This window comes from Streptopelia decaocto (assembly GCF_964273445.1).
Source record: "Streptopelia decaocto genome assembly, chromosome: 1".
Classification (NCBI taxonomy): domain Eukaryota; kingdom Metazoa; phylum Chordata; class Aves; order Columbiformes; family Columbidae; genus Streptopelia; species Streptopelia decaocto.
Genome location: NC_138663.1, coordinates 208,303,164 through 208,326,899, shown reverse-complemented (window position 1 = coordinate 208,326,899; position 23,736 = coordinate 208,303,164). Strand labels below are relative to the sequence as shown.

Below are 23,736 nucleotides of genomic sequence, written 5' to 3'. Positions count from 1 at the left end.
GATCAGAAATCACAGATGTTCTTCTTCATCTTCAAAGCACTTTGGTGTCTACGTTAACAAATTATTGGCCAAGCCTCAAAGCATTTACAATGGATTTTATACAAATACTTTCAGCTTTGCGTGGAAACAGGCAAGGGGAAATCGTCGTGTTTGTAAAAGGTTCTCCCAGCACTACAATAGATTTTCCTTCTCGCCTGCTAGGAACAAAACAAGTGTTTTGAACAAAGCTGATGAACACTAGCTTAAATTAAAAAAAAAAAAAAAGTGGTGGAGAAACATTTTCACAAACGTCACATCTTTGGCTGGACTCAAACATATTCCTGTCCATTATTCTTACTCAGAAACCTCACGAAAGGGCCGGATGGTTTTGTTTCTGCAGAGGTTTGCGCAACACTGGCATCCCTCCATTGAAAGGAGCAAAAGCATGGGCCTAGCACAGATGGGTACAATTTCAGCTTGGGAAACTGTCACTTGAGGCGCAACGGGAGGTTGAACCCAGCACAGCTGGGGTCCAGGTTTAAACTATTTTTGACTGAGAGCTGCTTTCTACAGAGGTCCATCCTACTTACCTTCTAGAGAGGTCCTCCCAGCTCACTCGCTTTTCTCCCAGCCCTCCTTGTAGACAGTTGCACCTTCCCCTCTTCCTTCTAGAACGTTCCAACGGCCCCAACTGTCCTTCTAGGAAGTTCCACTGCTCCACTCGAGCAAGGGGGTGACTCATGGCCACCAGCCCAGCATACTTGGTGGCCATCAGGCCACACCAGACCTTGGTCTCCCTGGTCCTGAGGACTAAAGCTGCAGCTCCTCCATCATGGTGGAGGAAATGGGCAAGCAGGTGGCTCACAAGCTCTTGTTGCTCTGGGGAGGGGACACTCCAGTCCCAAGGGGAGGAAAGGGGGACCTGTGTCCAACCCAAGGTGCTCTCCTAGCCCCAGGTGGCAGCAATTGCTGATAGCTTTGTCAGTGGTAATGGGGGAGAGGAGATTCTGGTTGAGGGCAGCAAAGAAATCCCGAAATCCAGCATCAAATGCTGACCAAAGCACAGCAGAATTTTGTACTTTCATGTCTGTTTTCCATATTTTCCTCCACACTAAAATGTGGATAGGGCCCTCTTTGGCCACAGAAGGATCTGAAAAAGGATCTGGTACATAAAACAACCCTTCTAAAAGGTAGATATTCACATGTATTAAATAGCTCAGATGATGTGTTTTTCAGGAATTGCTTTCCCAGGGAGTATTCGCATGGCTCCTGGTGTAAGAAAATTTTGATCCAAGAAAAGGCTCTGCGGGCACTTGCCCAGAATCACAGAAATGGGCAGAATGCACAAGTAGCTTTGGCCCTGTTGATCATAGAATCATAGAATCATTTTGGTTGGAAGTGAACTTCAAGATCATCAAGTCCAACCATTAACACAACACTGTCACTAACCCACGTCCCTAAGAACCTCATCTCTGTGTCTGTCCAACCCCTCCAGGGATGGTGACTCCACCACTGCCCTGGGCAGCCTGGTCCAATGCCCCACAGCCCTTTGGGGAAGAAATTGTTCCCAAGATCCAACCTCAACCTCCCCTGGTGCAACTTGAGGCCGTTTCCTCTGCTCCTGGTGCTTGTTCCTGGGGAGCAGAGCCCGACCCCCCCTGGTTCCAAGCTCCTTTCAGGCAGTTCAGAGATCAGAAGGTCTCCCCTCAGCTCCTGTTCTCCAGCTGAACCCCCCAGGTCCCTCAGCCGCTCCCATCACACTTGTGCTCCAGCCCCTTCCCCAGCTCCGTTCCCTTCTCTCAACTCGCTCCAGCACCTCAAGCCCTTTCTTGGGATAAGGGGCCCAAAACTGACTCATCAGCAGTACCTTCTCTCTTTGACCCTGAACTTCTTCATATAGCTGATATATTAACATAACTCACAAACATGTTATAGCCCCCTTGGCATCCCCTGTGTAAGGACAGCCAGCCTTCTGGGGAAGTTGGTGTCCCTCTTCTGGGCAGTACAGGTGAGAAGAGGCAAAAAACAGCCTTAAAAGTGGTCTCAGGAACAGCAGCTTTCCAGTTGTGACCACACAGAGACCTTCTACCGCCCTGCCCGATCTTGGTCCCAGTTGGCAGCAGTGAGACGTCTGTGTTTAAGCATCATTTTGCTCACCTAAAGTGGGAATCAGGAGCATCAGTGAGCTCATATCTCCAGGTCAAGCCTGAAAATGGAGACTCAGTATGACTAAATGGGGGTGAATGTTGCTCCCCACACTGCAGTTTGCTCAACAGGAGAAGGGAGGAGTTTTGTCCTTGCTGTGCTGGTGCATCATCACCAGTTCATCGTTGTGGGGCACAGCCCTGGGCTTTGCCCCTGGGTGGTCCACGGCTTTCTAAGAAGTCGCCCTCCCACCATTGAAAAGCAACCACGGGGATGCAAAAAAAGTGTTTCCATGCCTCAAAGCCTGCCTGGGGAGGAGGAGGAATAAATCCCTTGGAAAAAAAAAAAAAAAAAAGGAGCTCAGAAAGCAGGGAAATATTTCTTTGAAGATAAATCCCATTTTGTGCAGTTCGGCATGCCCTGGCGCGGGTCCCTCTCTGCTCCTGTGAATGCCTAAGCGGCTCTTTGTGCCCCGCTGTTCAGGGGAGACGAGGAGATGGGGACGCAGCGTGGGGGACCCCCTCCAGCCCCACAGCCCCACCCAGGGCAGCCACCGCCGCCAGCATCGTCTCCGAGGGAAGACTTTGTCCGTCGGCCAAGAAGAGGGAAGAAAAGAGGTTTGCAGATCACATACCTCTGCCCGGCAGCTCTGCAGAGCTCTATTCAGCCTGGACAAAGGACGGGGGCCCTGGACGGCCACCGTGTCGAAACCCCCGGCGCTGGCCCTCCCCCAAGCTGCTGGTGTTAAAGTTCAGACCTTGGAGTAAAACAACCCTGCGAGGAGGGAGGGAAAGGGAGGAAAGGATGTTTTCTGTGCTGCCAGCCAGAGGTTTCTCTGTTTAGTTATCTACAGCATCCGAAGGCATGAGGGCTGGCCCGTTTTTTGCACCGTAAGAATGTGGTTCTGCTGTTCCCAGAGGAAAATCTTTTCTGGGTAATTAAACACTACCACATTTCTGTGTGAGCCATCTCAAGGAATTTTTGAACCCACTTCAGAGTAAAAGGGTAATCTGACAAACAAGATCCACACTCAAATGCCCAGGGAGGTGGTGGACTCACTGTCCCTGGAGGTTTTTAAACTGAGATAGGACATGGCACTTAGTGCCATGATCTAGTCAATGGACTGGAGTTGGACCAAGGGTTGGACTGGATGATCTCTGAGGTCTTTTCCAACCCAGTCGATTCTGTGTGGTTCTGTGAAATTCCCTGACTGGACACCAATCTACGAACACAGAGGAACTGCCACCAAGAGCCTCGGTTTCCCGATTGAAGGTTGGTCCAACAACACAACGGGAGCAACAGATGAAGACTGTACAGCTCATTTGATTTTCAACCATCTGCTTGTGTGAGCCATGGATTCTGCTCAGCAAGGCAGGAAGATCAGTGGGTTTAACTGTGTGGTCATGTCCCTGTGCAGACAACCCATGGGTAGAACCTTGGGTGACCATAGGCAGAACCTTGGGTGACCATGGACAGAACCTTGGGTGACAGATCTCTTCAGGGCCCAAGACACCCAGCACAGGCAGCTCTCCTGGATCATCACCCAGCAGCACTCACATCCCAGCAGCCTGGAGGAAAGGAACAATTTATTTGGTTTCAGAGTTTGGGATGTTTTCATTCCTCGCTCGGTCTTCCTATTCAGGACAGATGTGAGGAAGAAATTTTTTATGATGAGGGTGGTAAATTACTAGAACAGGCTGCCCAGAGAGGTGGTGGATGATCCATCCCTGGAGACATCCCAGGCCAGGCTGGACGGGGCTCTGAGCAACCTGAGCTGGTGAAGATGTCCCTGCTCATGGCAGGGGTGGCACTGGATGAGCTTTGAAGGTCCCTTCCAACCCACACTATTCTAAGATTCTAAGATTCTATGATTCTGTGACTCCTGGAAGAGCGGTTGGACTCATCTCCTCTGTGCTTGAGCAGTCAACCTGAGCTCCTGGTACAACCAGTGAAGAGAAATGGCACAACTCAACTCATCCAAGGGCCAGAAAATCATCCCCAAAACCAGCATTAACCATGAATTACAAAGGAGTAGGGGATAGGCTCAGCTTGGTACCAGGTCACTGACTGGTAGCAGGGAGGGAAGGAAGAGGTCACAGCGGCAAAGCATTAAGATGGGAGCTGGATAATCTGGGAGATGGAGAAGGGTTGGTGTCATTCACCTGCATTTATTCCAAGAGCTGGGTTTTGTACAATCAAAAATTATTAAAAACTTTTCACGGAAAGAGAGCACATAGGAGAGAGCCACCATGACCCCACATAACCTTTCTGACTGCTTTAAGGCATGAATCAATTAAAGCAACCACGGAGCAAAGGTTAATCAGTAGCAAGTACATCTTAAGAAATAAGTAGCCTTTTAAAAAGCAATTGTTCCTGCCAATTTTCCCTTTCCCCCTTTTTCTAAAGTGTCTTTTATTTCTCCAGTTCTGGAGACCTTCCAGAATAAGTTCAGTGATTAAGAGCAGCTGCTGAAAGGACCAGACTGAATCAGTGTGGCAGAGACGACTGGACCCGTTATTGTCACGCAGACTCGGTGTCGTACAAATATCTTGGTGATTGAAAACCTTGCAGGGGATTCCAGCCTAATTAGAGCAGATGGGGGCTGGAGAAAAAAAGGACTTGCTCACAGTTATGTTGGAGAACAGAGGGAATGAAGTGGGAGACTAAGGAAGGGACTGAGTCAAAAGCATTTCTACACAAGCAGTGAGACTCCAGCCTGAGCGTAAGGGCAGAGAGTAATGCTTGAGCTGCTCCCGTGCTGTGCCCTGTTTGCAGATATGTTCCTCCTTCTTCTTGCACCCAGCTGTGGAGCTGACAGCAAAACTGACCCCATGGGCAGCAGCCACAACTTCATTCACACATAGAATCATAGAATAAGGATAATTATGGTTGGAAAAGACCCTCAAGATCGAGCCCAACTGTTAACCCAACCCTGGCACTAACCCACGTCCCTAAGAACCTCATCTATGTGTCACCAGCCCCTCCAGGGATGGTGACTCCACCACTGCCCTGGGCAGCCTGGTCCAATGCCCAACAGCCTTTTGGGGAAGAAATTGTTCCCCACATCCAACCTCAGCCTCCACTGGTGCAACTTGAGGCCGTTTCCTCTGCTCCTGGCGCTTGTTCCCGGGGAGCAGAACCCGACCCCCCCTGGCTCCGAGCTCCTTTCAGGCAGTTCAGAGATCAGAAGGTCTCCCCTCAGCTCCTGTTCTCCAGCTGAACCACCCAGGTCCCTCAGCTGCTCCCATCACACTTGTGCTCCAGCCCCTTCCCCGGCTCTGTTCCCTTCTCTCAACTCACTCCAGCATCTCAAGGCCTTTCTTGTTGCGAGGGACCCAATACTGCCCCCAGGATTCGAGGTTTGGTGCCCAGCACAGGGACAGTCACTGCCCTGGGCCTGCGGGCCACACCCGTGCTGGTACCAGCCAGGTTGCTGCCCTTCACCCCTTTCCTGATGAGGATGGTGGCTTTTTTGTTTGCTACCACAACGATGTTTCCCTCTCCACGTTATGGCCCCAAAAGCCTTTTCTCAGCACCAGACCTGCAGAGGACCAGTCCCAGTCCCTCACAGACTACTCATGGACTACACTGACTACAACTCACGGTCTACAACTGCCTGACCAGCAAAAAGGACCTGGGACAGGAGGAGGGAGAGTCTGTCCTGTTCCTGAGAGCAGGTCCTCCTCATGCTTAACACAGCATCTTCCCTGGGGACACCACAAAGATTTGCAAGGCAAATAATGACAGCAGAAAGGGAGCAAGACATAAGCATGTTCAATCTGTTTGAACCTGTAAAGTATCACTCTTCTTCTATCCTTCTTCCTGGAGAAGACAAGAGATGCAGCAGATGCCAATGTCGTAGTGGGGAAAGTCACAGGGAACATCGGCCAAGGCCACCCTCTGTTTACTGGAATCTTATCAAACACCAACCCCTCAGCCACTGAAAACTGGCCAGCTATGGCTCCTCCTTAAATGCTGCTGCAAGAGAGCAGGGTCCAGCACATGAAGAACAGGATGAGGACAAGATACTAAAGAGATGAGGGTGGTAAAATCTGGCCCAGGTTGTCCAGAGAGGTGGTGGATGCCCCATCCCTGCAGACATCCCAGGCCAGGCTGGACGGGGCTCTGAGCAACCTGAGCTGGTGAAGATGTCCCTGCTCATTGCAGGTGGCACTGGATGAGCTTTGAAGGTTCCCCCAACCCAAACTATCATCCTATGGTTCTATGAAGACTGTTCCAAGCTGGGACCTTGCTGCTGGGCAGGATGTGCTCCATGTTAAAAGGAGGCAGGAGCAAACATGTCTCAGCTGGTGGATGACAACTTCTGAAGACATCTGCACACAGCGAGAAATGTTTGCCTGACTGAGGGCCCCTGGGCTCTCACACAGCAAGGAAATTAAGTGCATATTGTCAAAGGGCCACAAACATTTTAAAGAAGCGTTTACTCTTATATTTTGGTTAATATTTTATCACAGTAAGCACGACTGTATGGTAACAACTTGCTCGGAGGCCCTTCGTAGGCTGCAGGTAGTTTCACAACAAGCTACCACCACCAGATTGAATTTCCATCACCAGAAATTACACGTAAAGCTCAAAAGACACCACCTGGTCACCTCCTCTGTTCAATGTCACGGTGTAAGAAAGTCACAGGACCGGTCGTGAAACCCAGCTTTGCATTTCTCTGCAAATATTTCAAATTACTCTGGAAATCTTTCACACTTTTTAAGCATTTCAATACCAAAGTTGGAAAGGAAGCAACAGCTTTGGCTCCCTTCACATTCAGAACACTTTTTTAATTAAAATCCAGTTGGTCTCATGGTACACTATGGTCTTTCTTTTTTCTTTCTTTTTTATTGTTGTTGTTGTTGTTGTTAAATGCAGCTTAAAAGCTTTGAGCAGCTGTAGGGAATTTCTTCTTCGGTTCTCTCGTTCCCTTCCACCTGGTATCATGTGCTGGAGGATAAGTCCTGAGAGATGCTATACTGTGAGATCGGGATTCACAAAGACAATGCAGAAGTGAAGAGGAGGTGACACACAGCACGGGCTGGACCTCCAGCTAACCAAAGTCCGCATTATCCAACGCAAAGCTGGTCTCGTGCCGGTCCCCAGGTTCATATCAGCTGAGTCCCGAACCCTAAATTAAATTTCATTCTTTCCTAGAAGTGAAAATTCCTCCGTTTTACTGCTAATTATGGCTGTGCCTACAAATAACGTGGAAGTATTAGGATAATAACAAGAGACTAAAGCCGAGGCCAAATCCTGTTTTCAGCTGCTCTCCCAAGAGTGGCCCATCAAAACTCCCAAGGTGACGTGCAGCGACGGGGCAAACTATGGACCAGGGAGTTGTTTCCAGCCTTCCCAACCAGGTCCTGATTATTTACAGCTGTTCCCAGATGTTACACTTCCACGGGCTATTTGTTCCCGAGTCGACCTCCCCGTTTCACACGCTCAGTGAGCTCAGGGGAAGAAAGAGAGAGGCTCCTTTCTCCCTTTTTACTATGGAAACAGCCCTTCATCCCAAGAATTGCAAATGCTCGGCTGCCGTTTCCCTCCCACTGCCACCCCAGCTCGAGCTCACATCTCATCCCACCTCCCGATATTCCCCTCAACAGGTCCCAACCAACCCATCCCACACAGACCCTGAGAGCGAAGCCAGATTGCTGAGCATCTTCTCCCTCCCCAACCAGCCATCAGAACCCCCCCACACTGCTCACAAATCACCCCTTTCACTCCCCTTTTTGTTATCGGTTCTCCCTATTTTCCAGCTCTTCGGGCTTTGTTTCTCACTGCAACCCAGGCGGGAGCCGGGTCGATCACCCACTGCCGCATCTCAACTAACACATTGAAAAGTCCGAAGTAAAGAAAGGAAAAGTCAAAGAAGAAAGGAAATGTCTAAGAAAAAAAAAGGGAAATCAAATAAATTCCCCTCTCTCCCCGCAGTTCTAACTTTTAGGACAGGCAGGAAAGAGCAGGCAGGGATGTATTTGAGTAGGCAGGAGCATCTTTAAGAGTTAGGAGAGAGAAGAGGTAACTCACCTCGCCGGGACGCACATGGAGGGGTTATCTTTTGCTTCCTGCCGCACCTGGGTTGCTGTGTCCTTTGCTTGTGACACTCCGGGACCTGAATGGTGACACCGCTGTGTGACACCCAGCATTAGAGAGGCTGCTGGAGCCGTCCCTCCCACGGTAGGAGGGGCCACACAAGGGCTTAATAAATTCAGTCCCCAAGGCTGGAAAAATTAAAACCTCGTCATGGGACGCGGGCAGCTGCTCACCGCATGGCTCTGGGAGACATCAGGGACTTGCGGGAGAACCTGGGTTTGATTCATCCCTCGCACGTCCCAAATAAGAGAGGCTGGAATTCGGATCCCCCCTTGGCAGAATTAGGTGTCCAAAGGATGGGGTCTGAAGAAATATCCCAAAGGAGATTTGGGCAAAACGTGGCATCACTGACCCTCAGAATTAAAATTTCTGAATGTCCTCCGGGGAAATGTTTCCCACGCTGTAAGCCCTGGGCAGGAATCTGCTGCACCAGATTTCTGAGCAACCCTGGATTCAAAACCTGCTTGTTTTGCTTACTTTTTCACACAGTTTTCAGCTTTAATATCTAAATCCTATTAGAGCCATAACTTCCTTTGGAGGGGGAGAGGGGACAGGTCAGCAATACAAAAGCAGTTTGTGCAGTTGTATTTTGTAACCTCCCATGCGCCCTGGACTTTCAGACAGGCATCTGTGAAGTTCCTCGGGCAAGGAAGCTGCACAACCTCCCGCAGCTTCTCCTGCTCCTAAAAATCTCTTTGCTGCATGAGAGGCAAAAGAAACATCCCCTCCAGTCCTGGAGGGCTCTCAGAAACACCACCGGTGCAGTTTTGTCATCCCTCTTCTCTCTTACACTGGGATTTTTCTTGTTGCATGAAAAGATGGATCAGAGGATCCTTCAAAAGCAAAATCAGCAAACTGCCCCTACAAGCGGGGAGGGGAAGAACAAGGCAGCAATGATGGCCCAGCAGCTTTTGGGCAGCTAACGTTACAGAGAGAAACTTTTAATTAGAAGATAAGCTATGGAGATGACAGCTTGGTTCACTCTGAAACCTAATGATGAGCAGAAGATATATGAGTTCCACTTTAAAAGCAGTGTTGCTGAGCCTTACTGAGCACTAGGTCCTAAAATGCCATCATCTAGCTCCCTTTGGAACTGCAATATTAAATAAATGAGGGAACCACAGGGTACAAAAGTAGAAGCAGCTGTTTTTATTGCTGATCATCTTCCAGCTGATGCTCAGCTGGAGTAAAGAGGCATGGGATCGTGTGTGAACCTCTAGAAATATCACTTACTTTATGTTCTGACTCCTGAAAAACTGTTAAATAGGGCAGGAAAGGGTGAGATTGAGAAGGCTGATGGCACCGGAGCAGCAACAGCAGCTTTTCCAGGTACCTTGTTTTAATCTGAGTTGATCCACTGGATCTTTCTCCTTACATGTTTGTGGCCGTGTTGAGCCCAGATGCACCATGAGGCCACACCAAGGTCCTGAAGGTCCATGGCCAGAGGACACATGGCATGGGGGTGGCCCAGCAGCTTTGAGAGACTGGAGGGCCCAAGAGCTTTGTTCTGCCTTTGAAGTGAAGAGCAAGGTCAGAGCTGCCCAAAATACCTTCTGAAAAGGTTTCACCATCATCCTTGCCCGGGCTGCCTTCCTTCCAGTTGCTCCATCCTCATGGACGTTAAGGGGTATGTGGGGGATCAGGGGACAAGGTTGAGCAACATCATCAACGCAAAAAAGCTTCAACAGTGGAGGGGAGAGCTCTGAAAAAATGGAAATGTAATTTAGAACACAAATACAGCCTGATCTATGGTGGTGGATGCTCCATCCCTGGAGACATCCCAGGCCAGGCTGGACAGGGCTCTGAGCAACCTGATCTGGTGAAGATGTCCCTGCTCATGGCAGGGGGGGCACTGGAGGAGCTTTGAAGGTCCCTTCCAACCCAAACTATTCTGTGATTCTATTATTCTATGATTAAGATGCTGACAGGCAGCTTCATGCTGATGTCCTAAGAAGTGAAGAAAACCCCAGATATCGCTGTTCTCTGCCCTGAAATAATGCCATGATTTTGCTTTCTTCCAGGTGCAGAGATGCAAAGCCTTTAGTTCTGTGCTTTGCTCTGCAAACACCTGGCAAAGGATTCACCGTCCGGGCAGAGGCTGCTCTGGCTTCGGTATCTTCAGCTCAGAGTTCACCAGCTTATCTCAGCTGCAAAACCCTCACTCTGGTGTCACAGGTGGTGTCCCGGCCCCACTGGCATCTGGTGACAACGACAAGCGAGGTTCTGCTGGATCCATGCCACCAGCGAGCCCAGGCTTGGAGTTTATGCGCCCATAAAGAAAATACCTGCAAGGGGCTGGTGCCGCAGACACCCACCCCGAGGATATCAGCAAGGCAGGGCAGCCTTTAACCCGGGGAGTTTTGCTTCTGTTTGTGTCAGGAGAAGATAAAACCAGGGCAAAAATGGAACAAACAGGGAGTGGGGACAGTCTGCCTGCCCAGCTGTGAGCCACGACGTTGAGTATTTTGTTGGGAAATACATACGTTCAGGTCCCCCCACCCTGTGTCCTGCCCCGTTTGGGACATTTGTCCTCTCGCAGTGCCTTGGCAGCATGAAGGGGCTGGTTTGTGTCCCCCTCCCCGGGCTGTGCTTGTGTGCCGTTCCCCACACCGCATGGTTGCACAATGACCTGCTGCAGAGCCTTGAGAGCAGGTGACGCACGCAGGTAACGATGTCCCCACGAGATTAATTACAGAAACGGCAACATTTATGTTTCTAGGAATGATAAAGGAGGTAGTGGGGGAAGGAGGAGTGACCTGAATTGATCCAAAGTTCAGCCCTGGCTCTACCAGGGGATGGTAAAGTGTGGTCATGGGCAAGTAGAGTCTGCCTCTTGCACTGAGGAAAATCCCACCAAAAAGCAGATGTGTCAGTCAACGAAGGCTCAGAGAATGGACTGCGGGGAGAAAGGGACATTGGGTGGCTCCAAGCCCCATCATAAGAGAGCAGAGATGCCTCCAGACCTGCAATGTCCAGTATGTACAAGTATAAAGGCCAGACATGAGGAAAACATTTTTACAATGAGGGTGGTAAAACCTGTCCCAGGTTGGCCAGAGAGGTGGTGGATGAACCATCCCTGGAGACATCCCAGACCAGGCTGGATGGGGCTCTGAGCAACCTGAGCTGGTGAAGATGTCCCTGCTCATGGCAGGGGTGGCACTGGATGGGCTTTGAAGGTCCCTTCCAACCCAAACGATTCTGTGATTCTATTATTCTATGATTAAGATGCTGTCAGGCAGCTTCAGGCTGAGCCCCAGGGGATGAGGCTGCAGGGGCGTCTCTCTCCCCAGCTCCCAGCCTGAATCCTTTGACACGGCTCTGAAACATCAAAAATCAGGAAGAGCATCAGCTCTGTGAAGTGCTGGTGCAGGAAAACTCAGGGTGAAGCAGAGGTACAGTGCAAATGGGGAGCAGCGGCTTTTGCAGGATGCTGGCAAGCCTCCAGGGGAGACAGGGCCTGACCCTGCTCCTGCATCCTGGGATATCTCCTTCTCCACCATTTCTCAGGCTGCTTGGATTGATCTGAGTTATTTTTAAGCCTGCTTGCTCCCAATAAATGCTGCTGTTCCTTCCCGAGTGACAGCAGCAGCTGTGAATTATGGTTCAAAGCCCATCAATACGTGCCAAAGACCTGGTGGTTTCTTCCAGAGTGCGCAAACCATCAGCTGCAAAACTTACCCCATGTGTTGGCATTTAAACCCAAAAAAATCAACTTCAGGCAGCCAAAATTGCCAGGCGGCTACTGCTGAGTCCTGAGCCTCAGAGTGGGGCTCTGAGCATCATTTCTGAGCGAGCCGCATCCCTTGGGCAGGCAGCGAGGAAGGACCAGATGGGTTCACCATGCAGCCCGACCATGGGGAATAGCCCTCCTGACACAATTACAAGCCACATTGTGTGGATGGAAGGTGGTTGGAGGAGCTTTCACATCACCCTTCAAAGCGTCCGGCAGTGACAAACCTCTCACAGCCATTGTTGCAGCAACTCCGTGCCTGCTCTCCCACGGTGGGACTGGCCGCTTGCTGGCACCACGGAGCGGCTGATACACTGAAAAGCTGAGGAGAGGCAGTCCTCACCCTTCTTCTTCCATATTTTACAGCTGTTCTTTATGAAATGGCTTTGTTTTGTTATTTCTGGGCAGAAATCAGGGGGTTACAATGCACCCAGGAGGATGCAATTGAGTTACCCCAAAGGGCAAAGGGAGTAAAGGGGAAAAGCAGATGCAAGGACTGGTGAGGAAGAAGAGGGTCTAATAAAACATCCCATGGCCAAATGTTTCTGCACCCAAGCAATGTCATGTAGCAAAGGGTGTGGGGGACTGTGGTGGGTGTCAGGAGTGAAGCACATTGGGGTTTTGTTCTGTAAGCATATATGATCTGTGCTGCCTCCTCTTGCCTCACCCTCCTCTTTGGTGGGTGAATCTGCAGGACCACATCAGCCCCTTCCCTGATGGACACCCTGTTGCTGCTCAGCGGGGATGTCACAGCAAGGTCCCCTCCTACGCAGGGGTTATAAACCACATGGGTCCCCTTCAGGAAACCATGCAGCATAGAATGATAGTGTCACTTTGGTTGGAAGAGACCCTCAAGATCATTGAGTCCAACCATAATCTAACTCTAGCACTAACCCATGTCTCTAAGAACCTTGTCTAAATGCCTTTTAAACCCCTCCAGGGATGGTGACTCCACCACTGCCCTGGGCAGCCTGTTCCAATGCCCAACAGCCCTTTCCAAGAAGAAATTGTTCCCAAGATTCAACCTCAACCTCCCCTGGCACAACTTGAGGCTGTTTCCTCTCATCTTATCACTTGTTCCTGGGGAGCAGAGCCCGACCCCCCCTGGCTCCAAGCTCCTTTCAGGCAGTTCAGAGATCAGAAGGTCTCCCCTCAGCTCCTGTTCTCCAGCTGAACCCCCCAGGTCCCTCAGCCACTCCTTATCAGACCTGTGCTCCAGACCCCTCCACCACTCGTCACCCTCGGAGCATGTGATGCTCTTGAGCCCCGGCAAGTTTTGTGGAGACCCAGAGCTGATGCTCCATTTTGGGTAAGCAAAGGTGTTTCCCACCACTAGGTCTCTTAAACCTATGATGAGTTCCATGTTACTCAGCCTTGGCTGTGATGCTTGTGCTGCAGCTTTGTCATGATAGAGCCTCTTGGGTGACACTTGTCATCATCAGAGACCTCAACAGATGTTTTTCTCCCTTTGCATGGGTGGGTGGCCCGGGCAAGCAGAGCCAGGTTGTCCAGAAAGAGCCACCATTGATGAAACGTCCCTTCCCCAGCACACCAGTGCAGGTGGTGACATTGCCTAAAGCTCTCACACCCACCTGGGAACACCCAGCCCACCCTCCCCAGTGCAAGGGAAAAGCAGAGATGGATGGTGGCCAGTGTGGGGACACCATCGACTCTCTGCTCCAGCATCATCACTGACCTGACTTTGTGCTGGTCCTCCCTGGGCTGGGACCTGCCTGTTGGTTTCTTCATGTTGGCAAAGGAGATGGGACAACTTACAGCATCATGGGGTTGGGCTCAAAGCCTGGTGTGCTAGGAGGTGCCTACAAAACACAAAGGCCTTGGGTGAGAGGTGGAGTTAGAGCCTGATGTGTTTAGGAGATGCAGGGAATAGAAGAAAGTGGCGGATCCGTCCCACCCGGGGGACCATCATTGATGCAGCTTGGGGAATGAGAAGAAGGAGTGGGGCTGGGAGAGCAGTTTGTTCCCAGCTCACAGCCCTCCTGCCAGTCCAGCCCTCAGGAGCAACATTTGAGCATTTTAGCTCATCACTGGTGAGGAACCAGCCAACTGTTACCTGCTCGCTGCTCTTCATGGTATGATCCAGGAACACCTGAGTCCTGGACATTATTAAACTGCACATGTGCCCAGCAGGACCTGACTGCCAGCAGAGCCACCAGCCCTGGATTTAAGCAGGTTATTGGGGTTTGGGGCAGAAAATGTGGGACAAGGGACAGGTCATGGTACACTGCACCCATGGCTGCATCCAAGGGGGATGAAGCTCCACTCAGCAGATCCTCACAGTCTTTCTCAACCCCACCAGCCATCATAGCACAGTGGTGACTTGTCCTAGGCTTAACCAGCATGTCGTAGAAGCATAGAATCAAGAATCATAGAATCATTTTGGTTGAAAAGACCCTCAAGATCAACAAGACCAACTGTTAAGCCACTGGCACTAACCCCATGTCCCTAAGAACCTCATCTACGTGTCTTTTAAACCCCTCCAGGGATGGTGACTCCACCACTGCCCTGGGCAGCCTGTTCCAATGCCCGACAGCCCTTTCCAGGAAGAATTTTTTCCTCATATCCAAACTAAACCTCACCAGCATGGACCTGGCCCACCAGAAAGCCCAAACAGACTTGGGGGAAACATGGAGGTGTCTGTAAACACCCACCTTGGTGATGTCCTCAGAGGACCCAGCATCAGGGACTTGTGCTGCGATGGGAGCAGAGGGCCTGTCCTCGATGGTCCTCCATTGGCCTGAGAGGGACGTGTTTCCTTTAGGAGGCTGCTGTAATGCATAAGGGTAAATAATAACTTAAAAATGAGAGAGGAGCGAAGTTGGAGATGGGGTGATCGCATGGGAACGGACATCCCAGGACACCAATCCCACGTCACGACCATCTCCTTAGTCACGCTGGTGCCTGACAGCTGCTTTCAGCATGCAGCCTTCACAAGAAACATGAAAAGCTTTTGTTGCTGATGGAAACTGAGCATCAAAGGAAGCGAATCCCCAGTGCAGCAACCAGGAGAGGGCATTACAGCCCCAGGAATGGGGAAGGACCTGCCAGGAAAGCCCAGCCAGCTCCCTGCTCTCCGTGCTCAAGCTACAGATCCTCCAAACAGATGAGCTGAGGAACCGAAACTTGGAGGTGTTCTGGGTGCTGCTAAAAATCAGGGACCCAGAAAAGGCATCATCTGCATGGGGTGCTGCAGTTTTCCCTGAGGGGTGTGATAAGGAATATTTCTCTGTTGTATCTACCAGCATCTTGCTCCTCCCAGTGGTAATTACCCCATTTTGGTCCCAAATAAAGTAATATCCTGCAGTTACACATAAAATAACTGTTCGCACTAGGATTTAGCTGCCAGTTTGCTGTGTCTGGCTGAGACCTGAAGCTGCGTATTCCCCATAGCTTCTCCTCACGTTTCGTCCCCTGGTCCACCTCCATAGATCAACTGGTCTAACACAAGGCATCACCCATCCCTGAAAACCTTACCCCAGCGTCACTCAGGAGCTGAGAGAACATGGCACTGAATTTAGGAATGAAGTAAAACTTTAAAGATCTTGGAGAGGTGCAATAATTGCACCTGTAGCCTCAGGACACCCCTCTGAGATCATCACATGGGGGTTTCCCTCCTGTGCAGATGGAAGAAAATGAGGCACTGGGAATGGAGAACTGGGGTTGGGACATCTTAGAAGCTAAGAAAAAGAAAGTTGGAAAAGATCCTCAAGATTGTCAAGTCCAATTGTTAACCCAACCCTGACACTAACCCACGTCTCCAAGAACCTCATCTACTGTCTGTTCAACTCCTCCAGGGATGGTGACTCTGCCCTGGGCAGCCTGTTCCAATGCCTAACAACCCTTTCCAAGAAGAAATTGTTCCCAATATCCAATCTGAACCTCCCCTGGTGCAACTTGAGGCCATTTCCTCTTGTTCTATCGCTTGTTACTTGGAAAAGAGACCAACTTCCCCTTCACTGCAACCTCCTTTCAGGCAGTTGCAGAGAGTGAGAAGGTCTCCCTTGACCAGGACCACTGCAGAAGATCATCTCCTTTGCCATCGGTCTGCATTCCCACACGCAGCTGAGTGGGTCCTTCTTTTTCTCTGTTTAAAAGGTGCAACCACAAACCTGCTGAGCAGTTTCTGAACATCCTGTTCTGATGTTTTAGACCCCAGAAATGCACCCACAACGGACAGGCACCAAGGTTTGAAAGGGTGACCCAACTCCTCCATTAAGCAATCCCAACTCTTTTCTGCTGTCACTGCAAGGGTCATGGAAACAGCAAGCGAAGGAGAATCAGGTAATTCATTCAGGTTTTATTTAAGACTTGGGGTTTATTTTAAACTTGGTTGGGCTGCCCTCACACACTAAACAAACCCGGCACTAGAGGAGAGTTACACCAAGGCACTATGAAGAGAAACACGTTACCCAGCTGATTTTAAAATGGCAACAGCCCCTGTATTTCCAGGTAGGACAGGACACAAAGACATTTGCTGGCAGGTGAAAGCCACGGTCAGAAGTAAGTAGGTGTGGAGCAAAGAGGCTTTACAAAGGTGAGACCAAAGCCCAGTGGCTGCTGATACAATCCCAAAGCAGAGCTGATGGTGAGAAGATGCCCTACTGATGCTGCAAGGCAAGAGGGAACGAGCTGTGTGTCACCCACAGAAACCTGTGTTAAGTTTTCTCTTGCCATTTCACACGCCGTGAAATCTGGCCCCTGTCTTCAGCTGCTTGGCACATCAAGGCCGTCTCCTCCTCTCTCGCTCCCAATTCGCCTTCCCAGCTGGATTTTGTCGGTTTTTTCAAACCTCCTGGATTGGCTCCAGCTCTCTTAGCACGGGCTGTGACTCAAAGCCATGTTGCTGCTCCAGGCTCCACTTCAAGCACCAATTCCCTTCCACTCTCTTCTGTCAGACACGTTTCTCCCTCGAGACGCAGCTGGTTGCTGCGACACTCCCTGGATTTCCTCAGTAATTGTGTCATTCAGGTTCTAACCTTTGCTTCTTCCTACCCCTCGGACCAACTCCGTCTTCTTCTGTAGCTCTTCCCACTGCAGACATTTATTTTTGCAGTGAATTTTTGTGCAGCTCCTGTCTGTATTGCTGTTTCGTTATTGCTGGCAATTCTCAGTCAAAAATTGGGAGTTCCTTTTCCAAGATCTCATCTTTGACATTGTGAGCTGTCATTAGCAACAAACGAGATCCTAGAGCATTAATTACCCATATGCTTGATCCACTTGGGCTTATGGCTCCAAAATACATCCACGAGCCCTCTATTACCGTTGAAATAAGATGCCATTAAAAAGTCTCATTATTTTATGGTGGGAAGATCAATGGAGAATCAGACTTTACCTTTAAGAGTTTCAACATTGAAGGTGTCGTCATCCACTGTACAAATGGATTACGGATTCTTAATTAAGAGTGGGGTTCAAACAAATATTATTCTTGGACTTCGGTCTGGATCAATTTTGCTGTCAGCCAAGGCTTTAAGGAAGCAAGCAGCTACTTACAGGCCACCACAGTCCGCTGTTGCACGGTAATTTGCTGCAAATGCGTCCTATTTACACCAACATGCAGCATTTTGAGAGCCAGATGGATTAGGACACAGAGATGCTGGCTAAGAAGCGACAGCCTTTTTCACACCTCGCTTTTCTGACCGGGCAACATTTTTGGCGCTTTCTCAAAACCAGGCCCCTGTAAAAAGGGGCAACCTCGGTTTCTTTGCAAAACAGTGGCTTTTGTGCCGATGTGGTGTTTACCCCTCAAACTAGATCGTTCAAGTCAAGTCGGTGTCTCCATGGAAACTTCATTTCTCAAGGAGCCTCCTTGCTGGAGAAAACCATTCACTCCCTTTTGTTTAAAAGGGGAACACGACGTGGTCGGAGCGTAAGGTCTGTGTAGAGAAGAGCCCGTAATGACTCATCAGCCAGATTTCTGTCCTGTAAAAACAGATCCATTCAAAAATAGGCATTTTAAGGATAGCTAAAGGTGTGCTATTTCTGCTGCAATGAAACCAGCAAGTTCCGCTGTCCCCTCCATCCCAGCCTTGGCTCCTCACTCTCAGCATCACAACTCACCTTCTCCAAGGCACACGGGGTCTGTGGACCCATCTCACACAAACAATTGGTCCCGGAGAACTCCAAATCAATTGTTTGCTGAAAGAAAAACTAGAGCTAAAGTAATACAAACCAACAGCAGTTCTTGAAATGTCTCGCAGAAGCTACTGGTAGCTTCTTAAATAAGACAGTTCTCCATCATTTGGAAGATATGAGTTTTAGCTTCTCCCTCCACCAAACCCTTCATAAGCTGTAGCATGTTCTATCATTTCTGGTATAGGATTGCTTGAGGTGCCTCAAAAAGGAAGCTAATTTTCTGAAAGGATACTCAAACAATTGAATATTTCATGTTCTAATATCGAAGAGGGATTTTAATATTAATAGGGAAATAAATAATTAAGGGCTGTGATTAAAAATGGTTTCGACTCAGGCGCATCAGTTCATACAGTATGTTAAAAAAAAAGCCACCTAAGAAGTTCTCTAGTTGGAGTTGTTTTCAAATCACAGCACAGTCAAGATGTTTGCAGAAAAATAAGCCCCGGAGGTTAATTTTCAAGTCGGAGTCACTATTTAAGAGCTTTGTTTAGACAAGAAGGTGCTGTAAATAGCTGCATTAAAGTGAACACGCTACTGCTGGGCAATGCCCAATGAAGAGAGAATGGAGAAAAGAACGTATCTCAGAACACAAATTTTTAAGATTTTCTGAGAACTTAATAACGTGACGTTCCCATTAACTTGAAACTGGGTCCGGGCAAACTGTAGCGGTGTAGAGGAGGGATAAAGTCATTAATGTAAATTCCTTTCCATTTTGCAATAGAGAATCCAGAAGAGTGACTTAAACACATACAAATAAACTTTTCGACCTTCTTTGGGGAAATTTAACAGAAATCTTGCTGCAGGAAAATAAGCTCACCTGTGCCCACAGGCAGGGCATTTCTGCATTAGGTTCTCATCTCAATGGGATGCTGAGGATGGAGTGGGGAAAGGAGTTACAGAGAAATCGGAGACATTAAACACATTTGTGCATTGGATTTAATCCTGTGCTGTCAAAAGAAGTCAACTAACAAATCTGTAAGACCAGTGCCATATAATATTTTAGATTAAGTGAGATCTAGTCTAGGACAGGAAGAAATGGCCTCAAGTTGTGCCAGGGAAGGTTTGGATTGGATATGAGGAACAATTTCTTCCCCAAAGGGCCGTCGGGCATTGGAACAGGCTGCCCAGGGCAGTGGTGGAGTCACCATCCCTGGAGGGATTGAATAGATGCAGAGATGAGGTTCTTAGGGACACGGGGTGATCTTAAGCGTCTCTTCCAACCAAAATGATTCTGTGATTCTAGTCCCTAATTCCTTTTTTCCCCACATACGCCACCTGGAATCTTCCAGAGGAAATATAAACAAACTCCTTACTAAAGAGAATTATTCACAATGTCCACCCAAGCTCTGAGCAGAGTTGCTCATCAATAGATCATACCCCTCTCCAGGCTGGCAGCTTAGCTGTTTCGCCCAAGGAATTCATCTTTGGATACAAGCTTTGCAAGGGGAAACTCTTAATATCAGAGGGAGATGAAATATATATACACAAACAGAGAAATGCTGCAGCTTTTGGCAATGGACTACAGCCTTGTGGCAAACAGTGACCACCCTGGAGCAAGAAGGAGGGGAGAAGGCACCACAGAAGCAGAAGACCTCACAAGCTCCATCTACACCTGGTAAAACCAGCATAAGAGGTATTGTGGAGAGACTAGGAAAAAGATATCAGAATTAAAACCCAGGTGCAGGAAGAAAAAGGCTGAGGCAGCAGCAGGTCTCGGCAAGAAGCAGGAATGGGTTTCTGTGCAACACAAGTGCTTAGGAGAAATGAGAGGTTATTGCAGAATCGGTTTGAACCCACCCCATAAATGACCAAAGCAGCGCAGAGAAAGCAGCTCCCCCAGCTATAATACAGATTTTTATACATTTTCTCTATGTGTCAAGTTACTCCCTTGAGAGCCACTTGTTTTCCCAAAGGACTACAGAAGGAGGAGTAAGAGCCAAGGTTGTAGTACTTCATCCAGCACATTCAAGCAGCTGGTGATGATATATAAAAATCGTCCCATCCAACAGATTTGTCTGGTGACACTGAATTCTCCAGCCCTTCCTCAGCCTCAAGTTAAGAAACACAGCAGTCATTTTATTAAAAATCAGTATACAGTTGAACATAAGCCCAGTGTTTACAACTCAATCCCTCTAGTAGTTCCAGGTTTCCCACTGTTATACAGACTATTAGCAACCAAAGGAATCAGTAGCATAAAGAAACGACTATCATTTAAAAAAAATTAACGTCCCCGCGTCTCCAAGAAAGCAGCATCCATGATCAGTTTGTTTTCCATTGGACTTGCTCTAAGAAACAAGAGTTTTCATCATCATTTTGCAGGCAAATCTTATCTTTATAACAGTAATTGCTCTGTTTGCTTTATCATACAGGGCAAGGGTCTCTAAGAAGCCTCACAGCACTGATAAAATAACCCTAAAAGAGGGCTCTGTCAATTTTTCCTGCGATTTACCTTCTAGAACACCAGAAGTATTTGAGATTGAACTAGTTGAGTTGAAACTAAAGGGGGGGGGGGTTCCCCCAATTCACACCATTTGGCAAAAAGATCATCCATGAATTAAGTTCCCCAGCGGCTGCGGGAATGACACAGGGGCCGTCTCCACGCTCCCTCGAAGCGTCCAGCAGTGCTTTAGGATTCACGCCCTCGTTCCCCTCTCGGTTGCTCCAGCTGTTCACATTTCTGCTGCCCGTTTCCTTCCCTCCTCGAGTCATCCAAAGCACAGAGCAGCCTCATGGTGTAGCAGCAGCACGGCAGAAGCAGGAAAAGTCCAGCCAGCAAAGGATTTAATTTATTAAGATAAACACGGTCTAAGGCTCCACATTATTTTTAAAAATAAACGCGGTAAGAAATACGAAAACAAACTGGCGTTGCTACGTGTAGGTCAGGTTCAGACGTTCTCAGAAAGATCTTCTCTTCCCCTCTCAATCCCGTCACGAGGACGGAAAGACAGTTCACTACGTAAGATCAGCAATGTCCCTCTTGCGTGCCCTTCCACGTTCAGTGATTGACACCTCCGCCACCCCTCAGGGCGGACCGAAGTTTTAAGAATACCCTTGTGAAGAAGGAGCAGAAGGGGAGTTCAGTCTCTGAAACGAACAGCGAGAAGCCTTGACACGACAACTGTGTTGACTCCACCACTCTAATGGTTGTTCTTGGCCGCCTCTTTAGCTGCAATAATCAGAGGGGTAAGACTAGAGAGCGGCTTTGCAATTTTCAGGAACTGGTGCTAGGAAGAAGAAGAAGAAAAAGAAAAAGGGTTACATTTTTCAGAACATGCTCTAGAAGTCTGGTGGTTACTCAGAATATTGGAAGCTAGACCCATACGAAGCCTAACAACCTCCTCTCACCTCTGAACAGGTGAAACCAAAAGCTCTGTTAACACCACAAACTTTTGGAGCTTGCCTAAAGTGATGAACACATTTTGCACCCAACGCATGCTAAATTCTCCGATGTTTGCACACGTACAAGACGAAACAAAACTCGGCGAAGTCCCCTGGGAAATATAAGGTCTTGCAAAATCTATAGTGAAATTCTGTGTGGAAGGAAGGTGCATGAAAAACAACCTGTGTGGTTCAAACACATGGTTTTCTGTGGGCAACACCTCTCATTTTTCTATTCCCTGTTATCGCAGGTATGGTGAAAGCACTGCCTTGGCCTTCTATGGATATCAGACATTTGGAAAGCAGCTGGAATTTAGGAGATCAGCACAGAGCTGGCAGCACAGAACCATCCAGTCTCCTATACAAGGTGCTCTGTTAAGTAAAACAATATTCATTATCAAAACAGCTCTCAGATGAGAAAGAAGGGATGTAGGGCAAGCCCACAAGCTGTTCTGAAAACAAAAAGCAACTATATCCCATAGGACTTCTGAGCATCAGAAGGGATCAGTCACCCAAGGCAACACGCTGCAGAGATGGGAAAAAGAACAAAAATCAGAGGCTAAAAGGTAGTTAAAACCAGGCAGAAATGTTACAGTCAAAATGTTCTCCTGCTCCAAGGAACAGAACATTACTGTTCTCTGATATTTTGGGGCTGGAAAGTCCAGGAGAACAAGTGATCTTTCAACTACTGCCATTCTGCCAGTGATTAATGCTTCATTACAGCCTCAGAAGGCAGCAACCCATCCAAAACAGAATCCTCTAGACAAACTAGTGGAAAGAAAGGAAAACATGAAAGGGAACTATCTCACAGTTGAGGTCTCCATGCCTCTGATTGCAGATTTATTTTACAAAGAGCTACATTTTCCAACCCCATGGCAAATTTAACAGAAGGAACACATGAACCGGTCCTCTCATCCATGTTGGTACAAAGCCTGGCAGCTTGGCTCTCCCCTTTCACCAGGAGTTCAGACTAGGACACCAGGTTTTGAGTGATGTAACTGATGACAGGGTGGTGAGAGCCTGTCCCAGGTTGGCCAGAGAGGCGGTAGATGAACCATCCCTGAAGACATCCCAGGCCAGGCTGGAGAGGGCTCTGAGCAACCTGATCTGGTGAAGATGTCCCTGCTCATGGCAGGGGTGGCACTGGGGGAGCTTTGAAGGTCCCTTCCAACTCAAACCATTCTATGATTAAGCTATCTCACAAGCTTTGTTCCATCGCTTCTCCAAGGAGTAATAACTGGCAAAACGCGGTAACACCAAACTGCTTCGTCTAAAGCAGGCTGCGCATATTCCAAAGAGCTTTGTGACGCCTCCACCAGAAGGGAGACAATCAGAGCCAGAAACCCTCCTGCTGTCCAAATTGGAACAAGCACGGCCAGACCGTGACAGCCCATACAGATGTCAGGTCCAGCTGTGTGAACAGCTCACGGGAATTAAGGGGCTCAGCATTTGGCAGGCCTGAGGCACAGCTATTATTTGAGGTTGGTTACAGAACACGCTGCACAGCTGCTGCTAGCAGCAAGTACAGCATAAAAAGTCTGTTACTACATTATTATAGATTTAGGTTTGGGGGTTGTTTCCTTTTTTTTTTTTTCTGGTAGGTTACCTTAGCTGTGCTTGTGCCTTCAGCTAATACAGTATATAAGATCCCAAACAAGATGCCACCATAAGGGATACAATAGGATGAAGGGCAACAGGCACAGACTGAAACACAGGAGGTTCCATCTGAATATGAGGAGAAACTTCTTTCCTTTGAGGTGCCAGAGCCCTGGAACAGGCTGCCCAGAGAGGTTGTGGAGTCTCCTTCTCTGGAGACATTCAAACCCACCTGGACACCTTCCTGTGTGATCTGCTCTGGTGACCCTGCGTTAGCAGGTGGGTTGGACTGGATGATCTCCAGAGGTCCCTTCCAACCCCAACCATTCTGTGATAAGCCTGGCTTCACTCAGGCCTGCACAATTACATGGATTCAGCCCTGTTCTCCATCCCCTACCTGTAGCAGCTCTTTCGCAGAACCTCTCTTTTCCACGTCCATTTCAAGACAGCGATTTAAGAAGTCTCGGAATATGGGTGAAAGCTTTTCTGGATTCTGCAGTTCTGGAGTCCCGTTAGTAGCAATGAGATACAGGGCCTAGAGCAAAAACAAGCACCAAAGAAACAGGAGGTTATGAAGGTTACATTCCATCTCTGGATTATAGAAACACCCATTTCTCTTCTCCCTCCCCCCAGTTCAATGGGGAGGAAAAAAC

General features: G+C 48.7%; 2 protein-coding genes across 8 annotated transcripts in view; both read right to left on the bottom strand.

Annotated features, from left to right (window-relative positions):
- Positions 1-13,685, bottom strand: part of GDPD4 (glycerophosphodiester phosphodiesterase domain containing 4) — a 45,700-nt gene extending 32,015 nt beyond the window's left edge. Inside the window, exon 1 of the mRNA XM_082060616.1 lies at positions 13,653-13,685. The gene's annotated coding sequence lies outside the window, so the exon portion shown is untranslated. The remainder of the gene's footprint in view (positions 1-13,652) is intronic.
- Positions 13,686-20,153: 6,468 nt separating this feature from the next.
- PAK1 (p21 (RAC1) activated kinase 1) overlaps positions 20,154-23,736 on the bottom strand; it is an 82,092-nt gene continuing 78,509 nt past the window's right edge. For all 7 annotated transcript variants that reach the window (XM_082067976.1, XM_082067980.1, XM_082067978.1 and 4 more), the window contains 2 exons: positions 23,481-23,618; positions 20,154-21,333 (listed from right to left, as the gene is read on the bottom strand). In XM_082067976.1, coding sequence (XP_081924102.1) covers positions 21,247-21,333; positions 23,481-23,618 — 225 coding nt within the window. In that variant the 3' untranslated portion in view covers positions 20,154-21,246. The remainder of the gene's footprint in view (positions 21,334-23,480; positions 23,619-23,736) is intronic.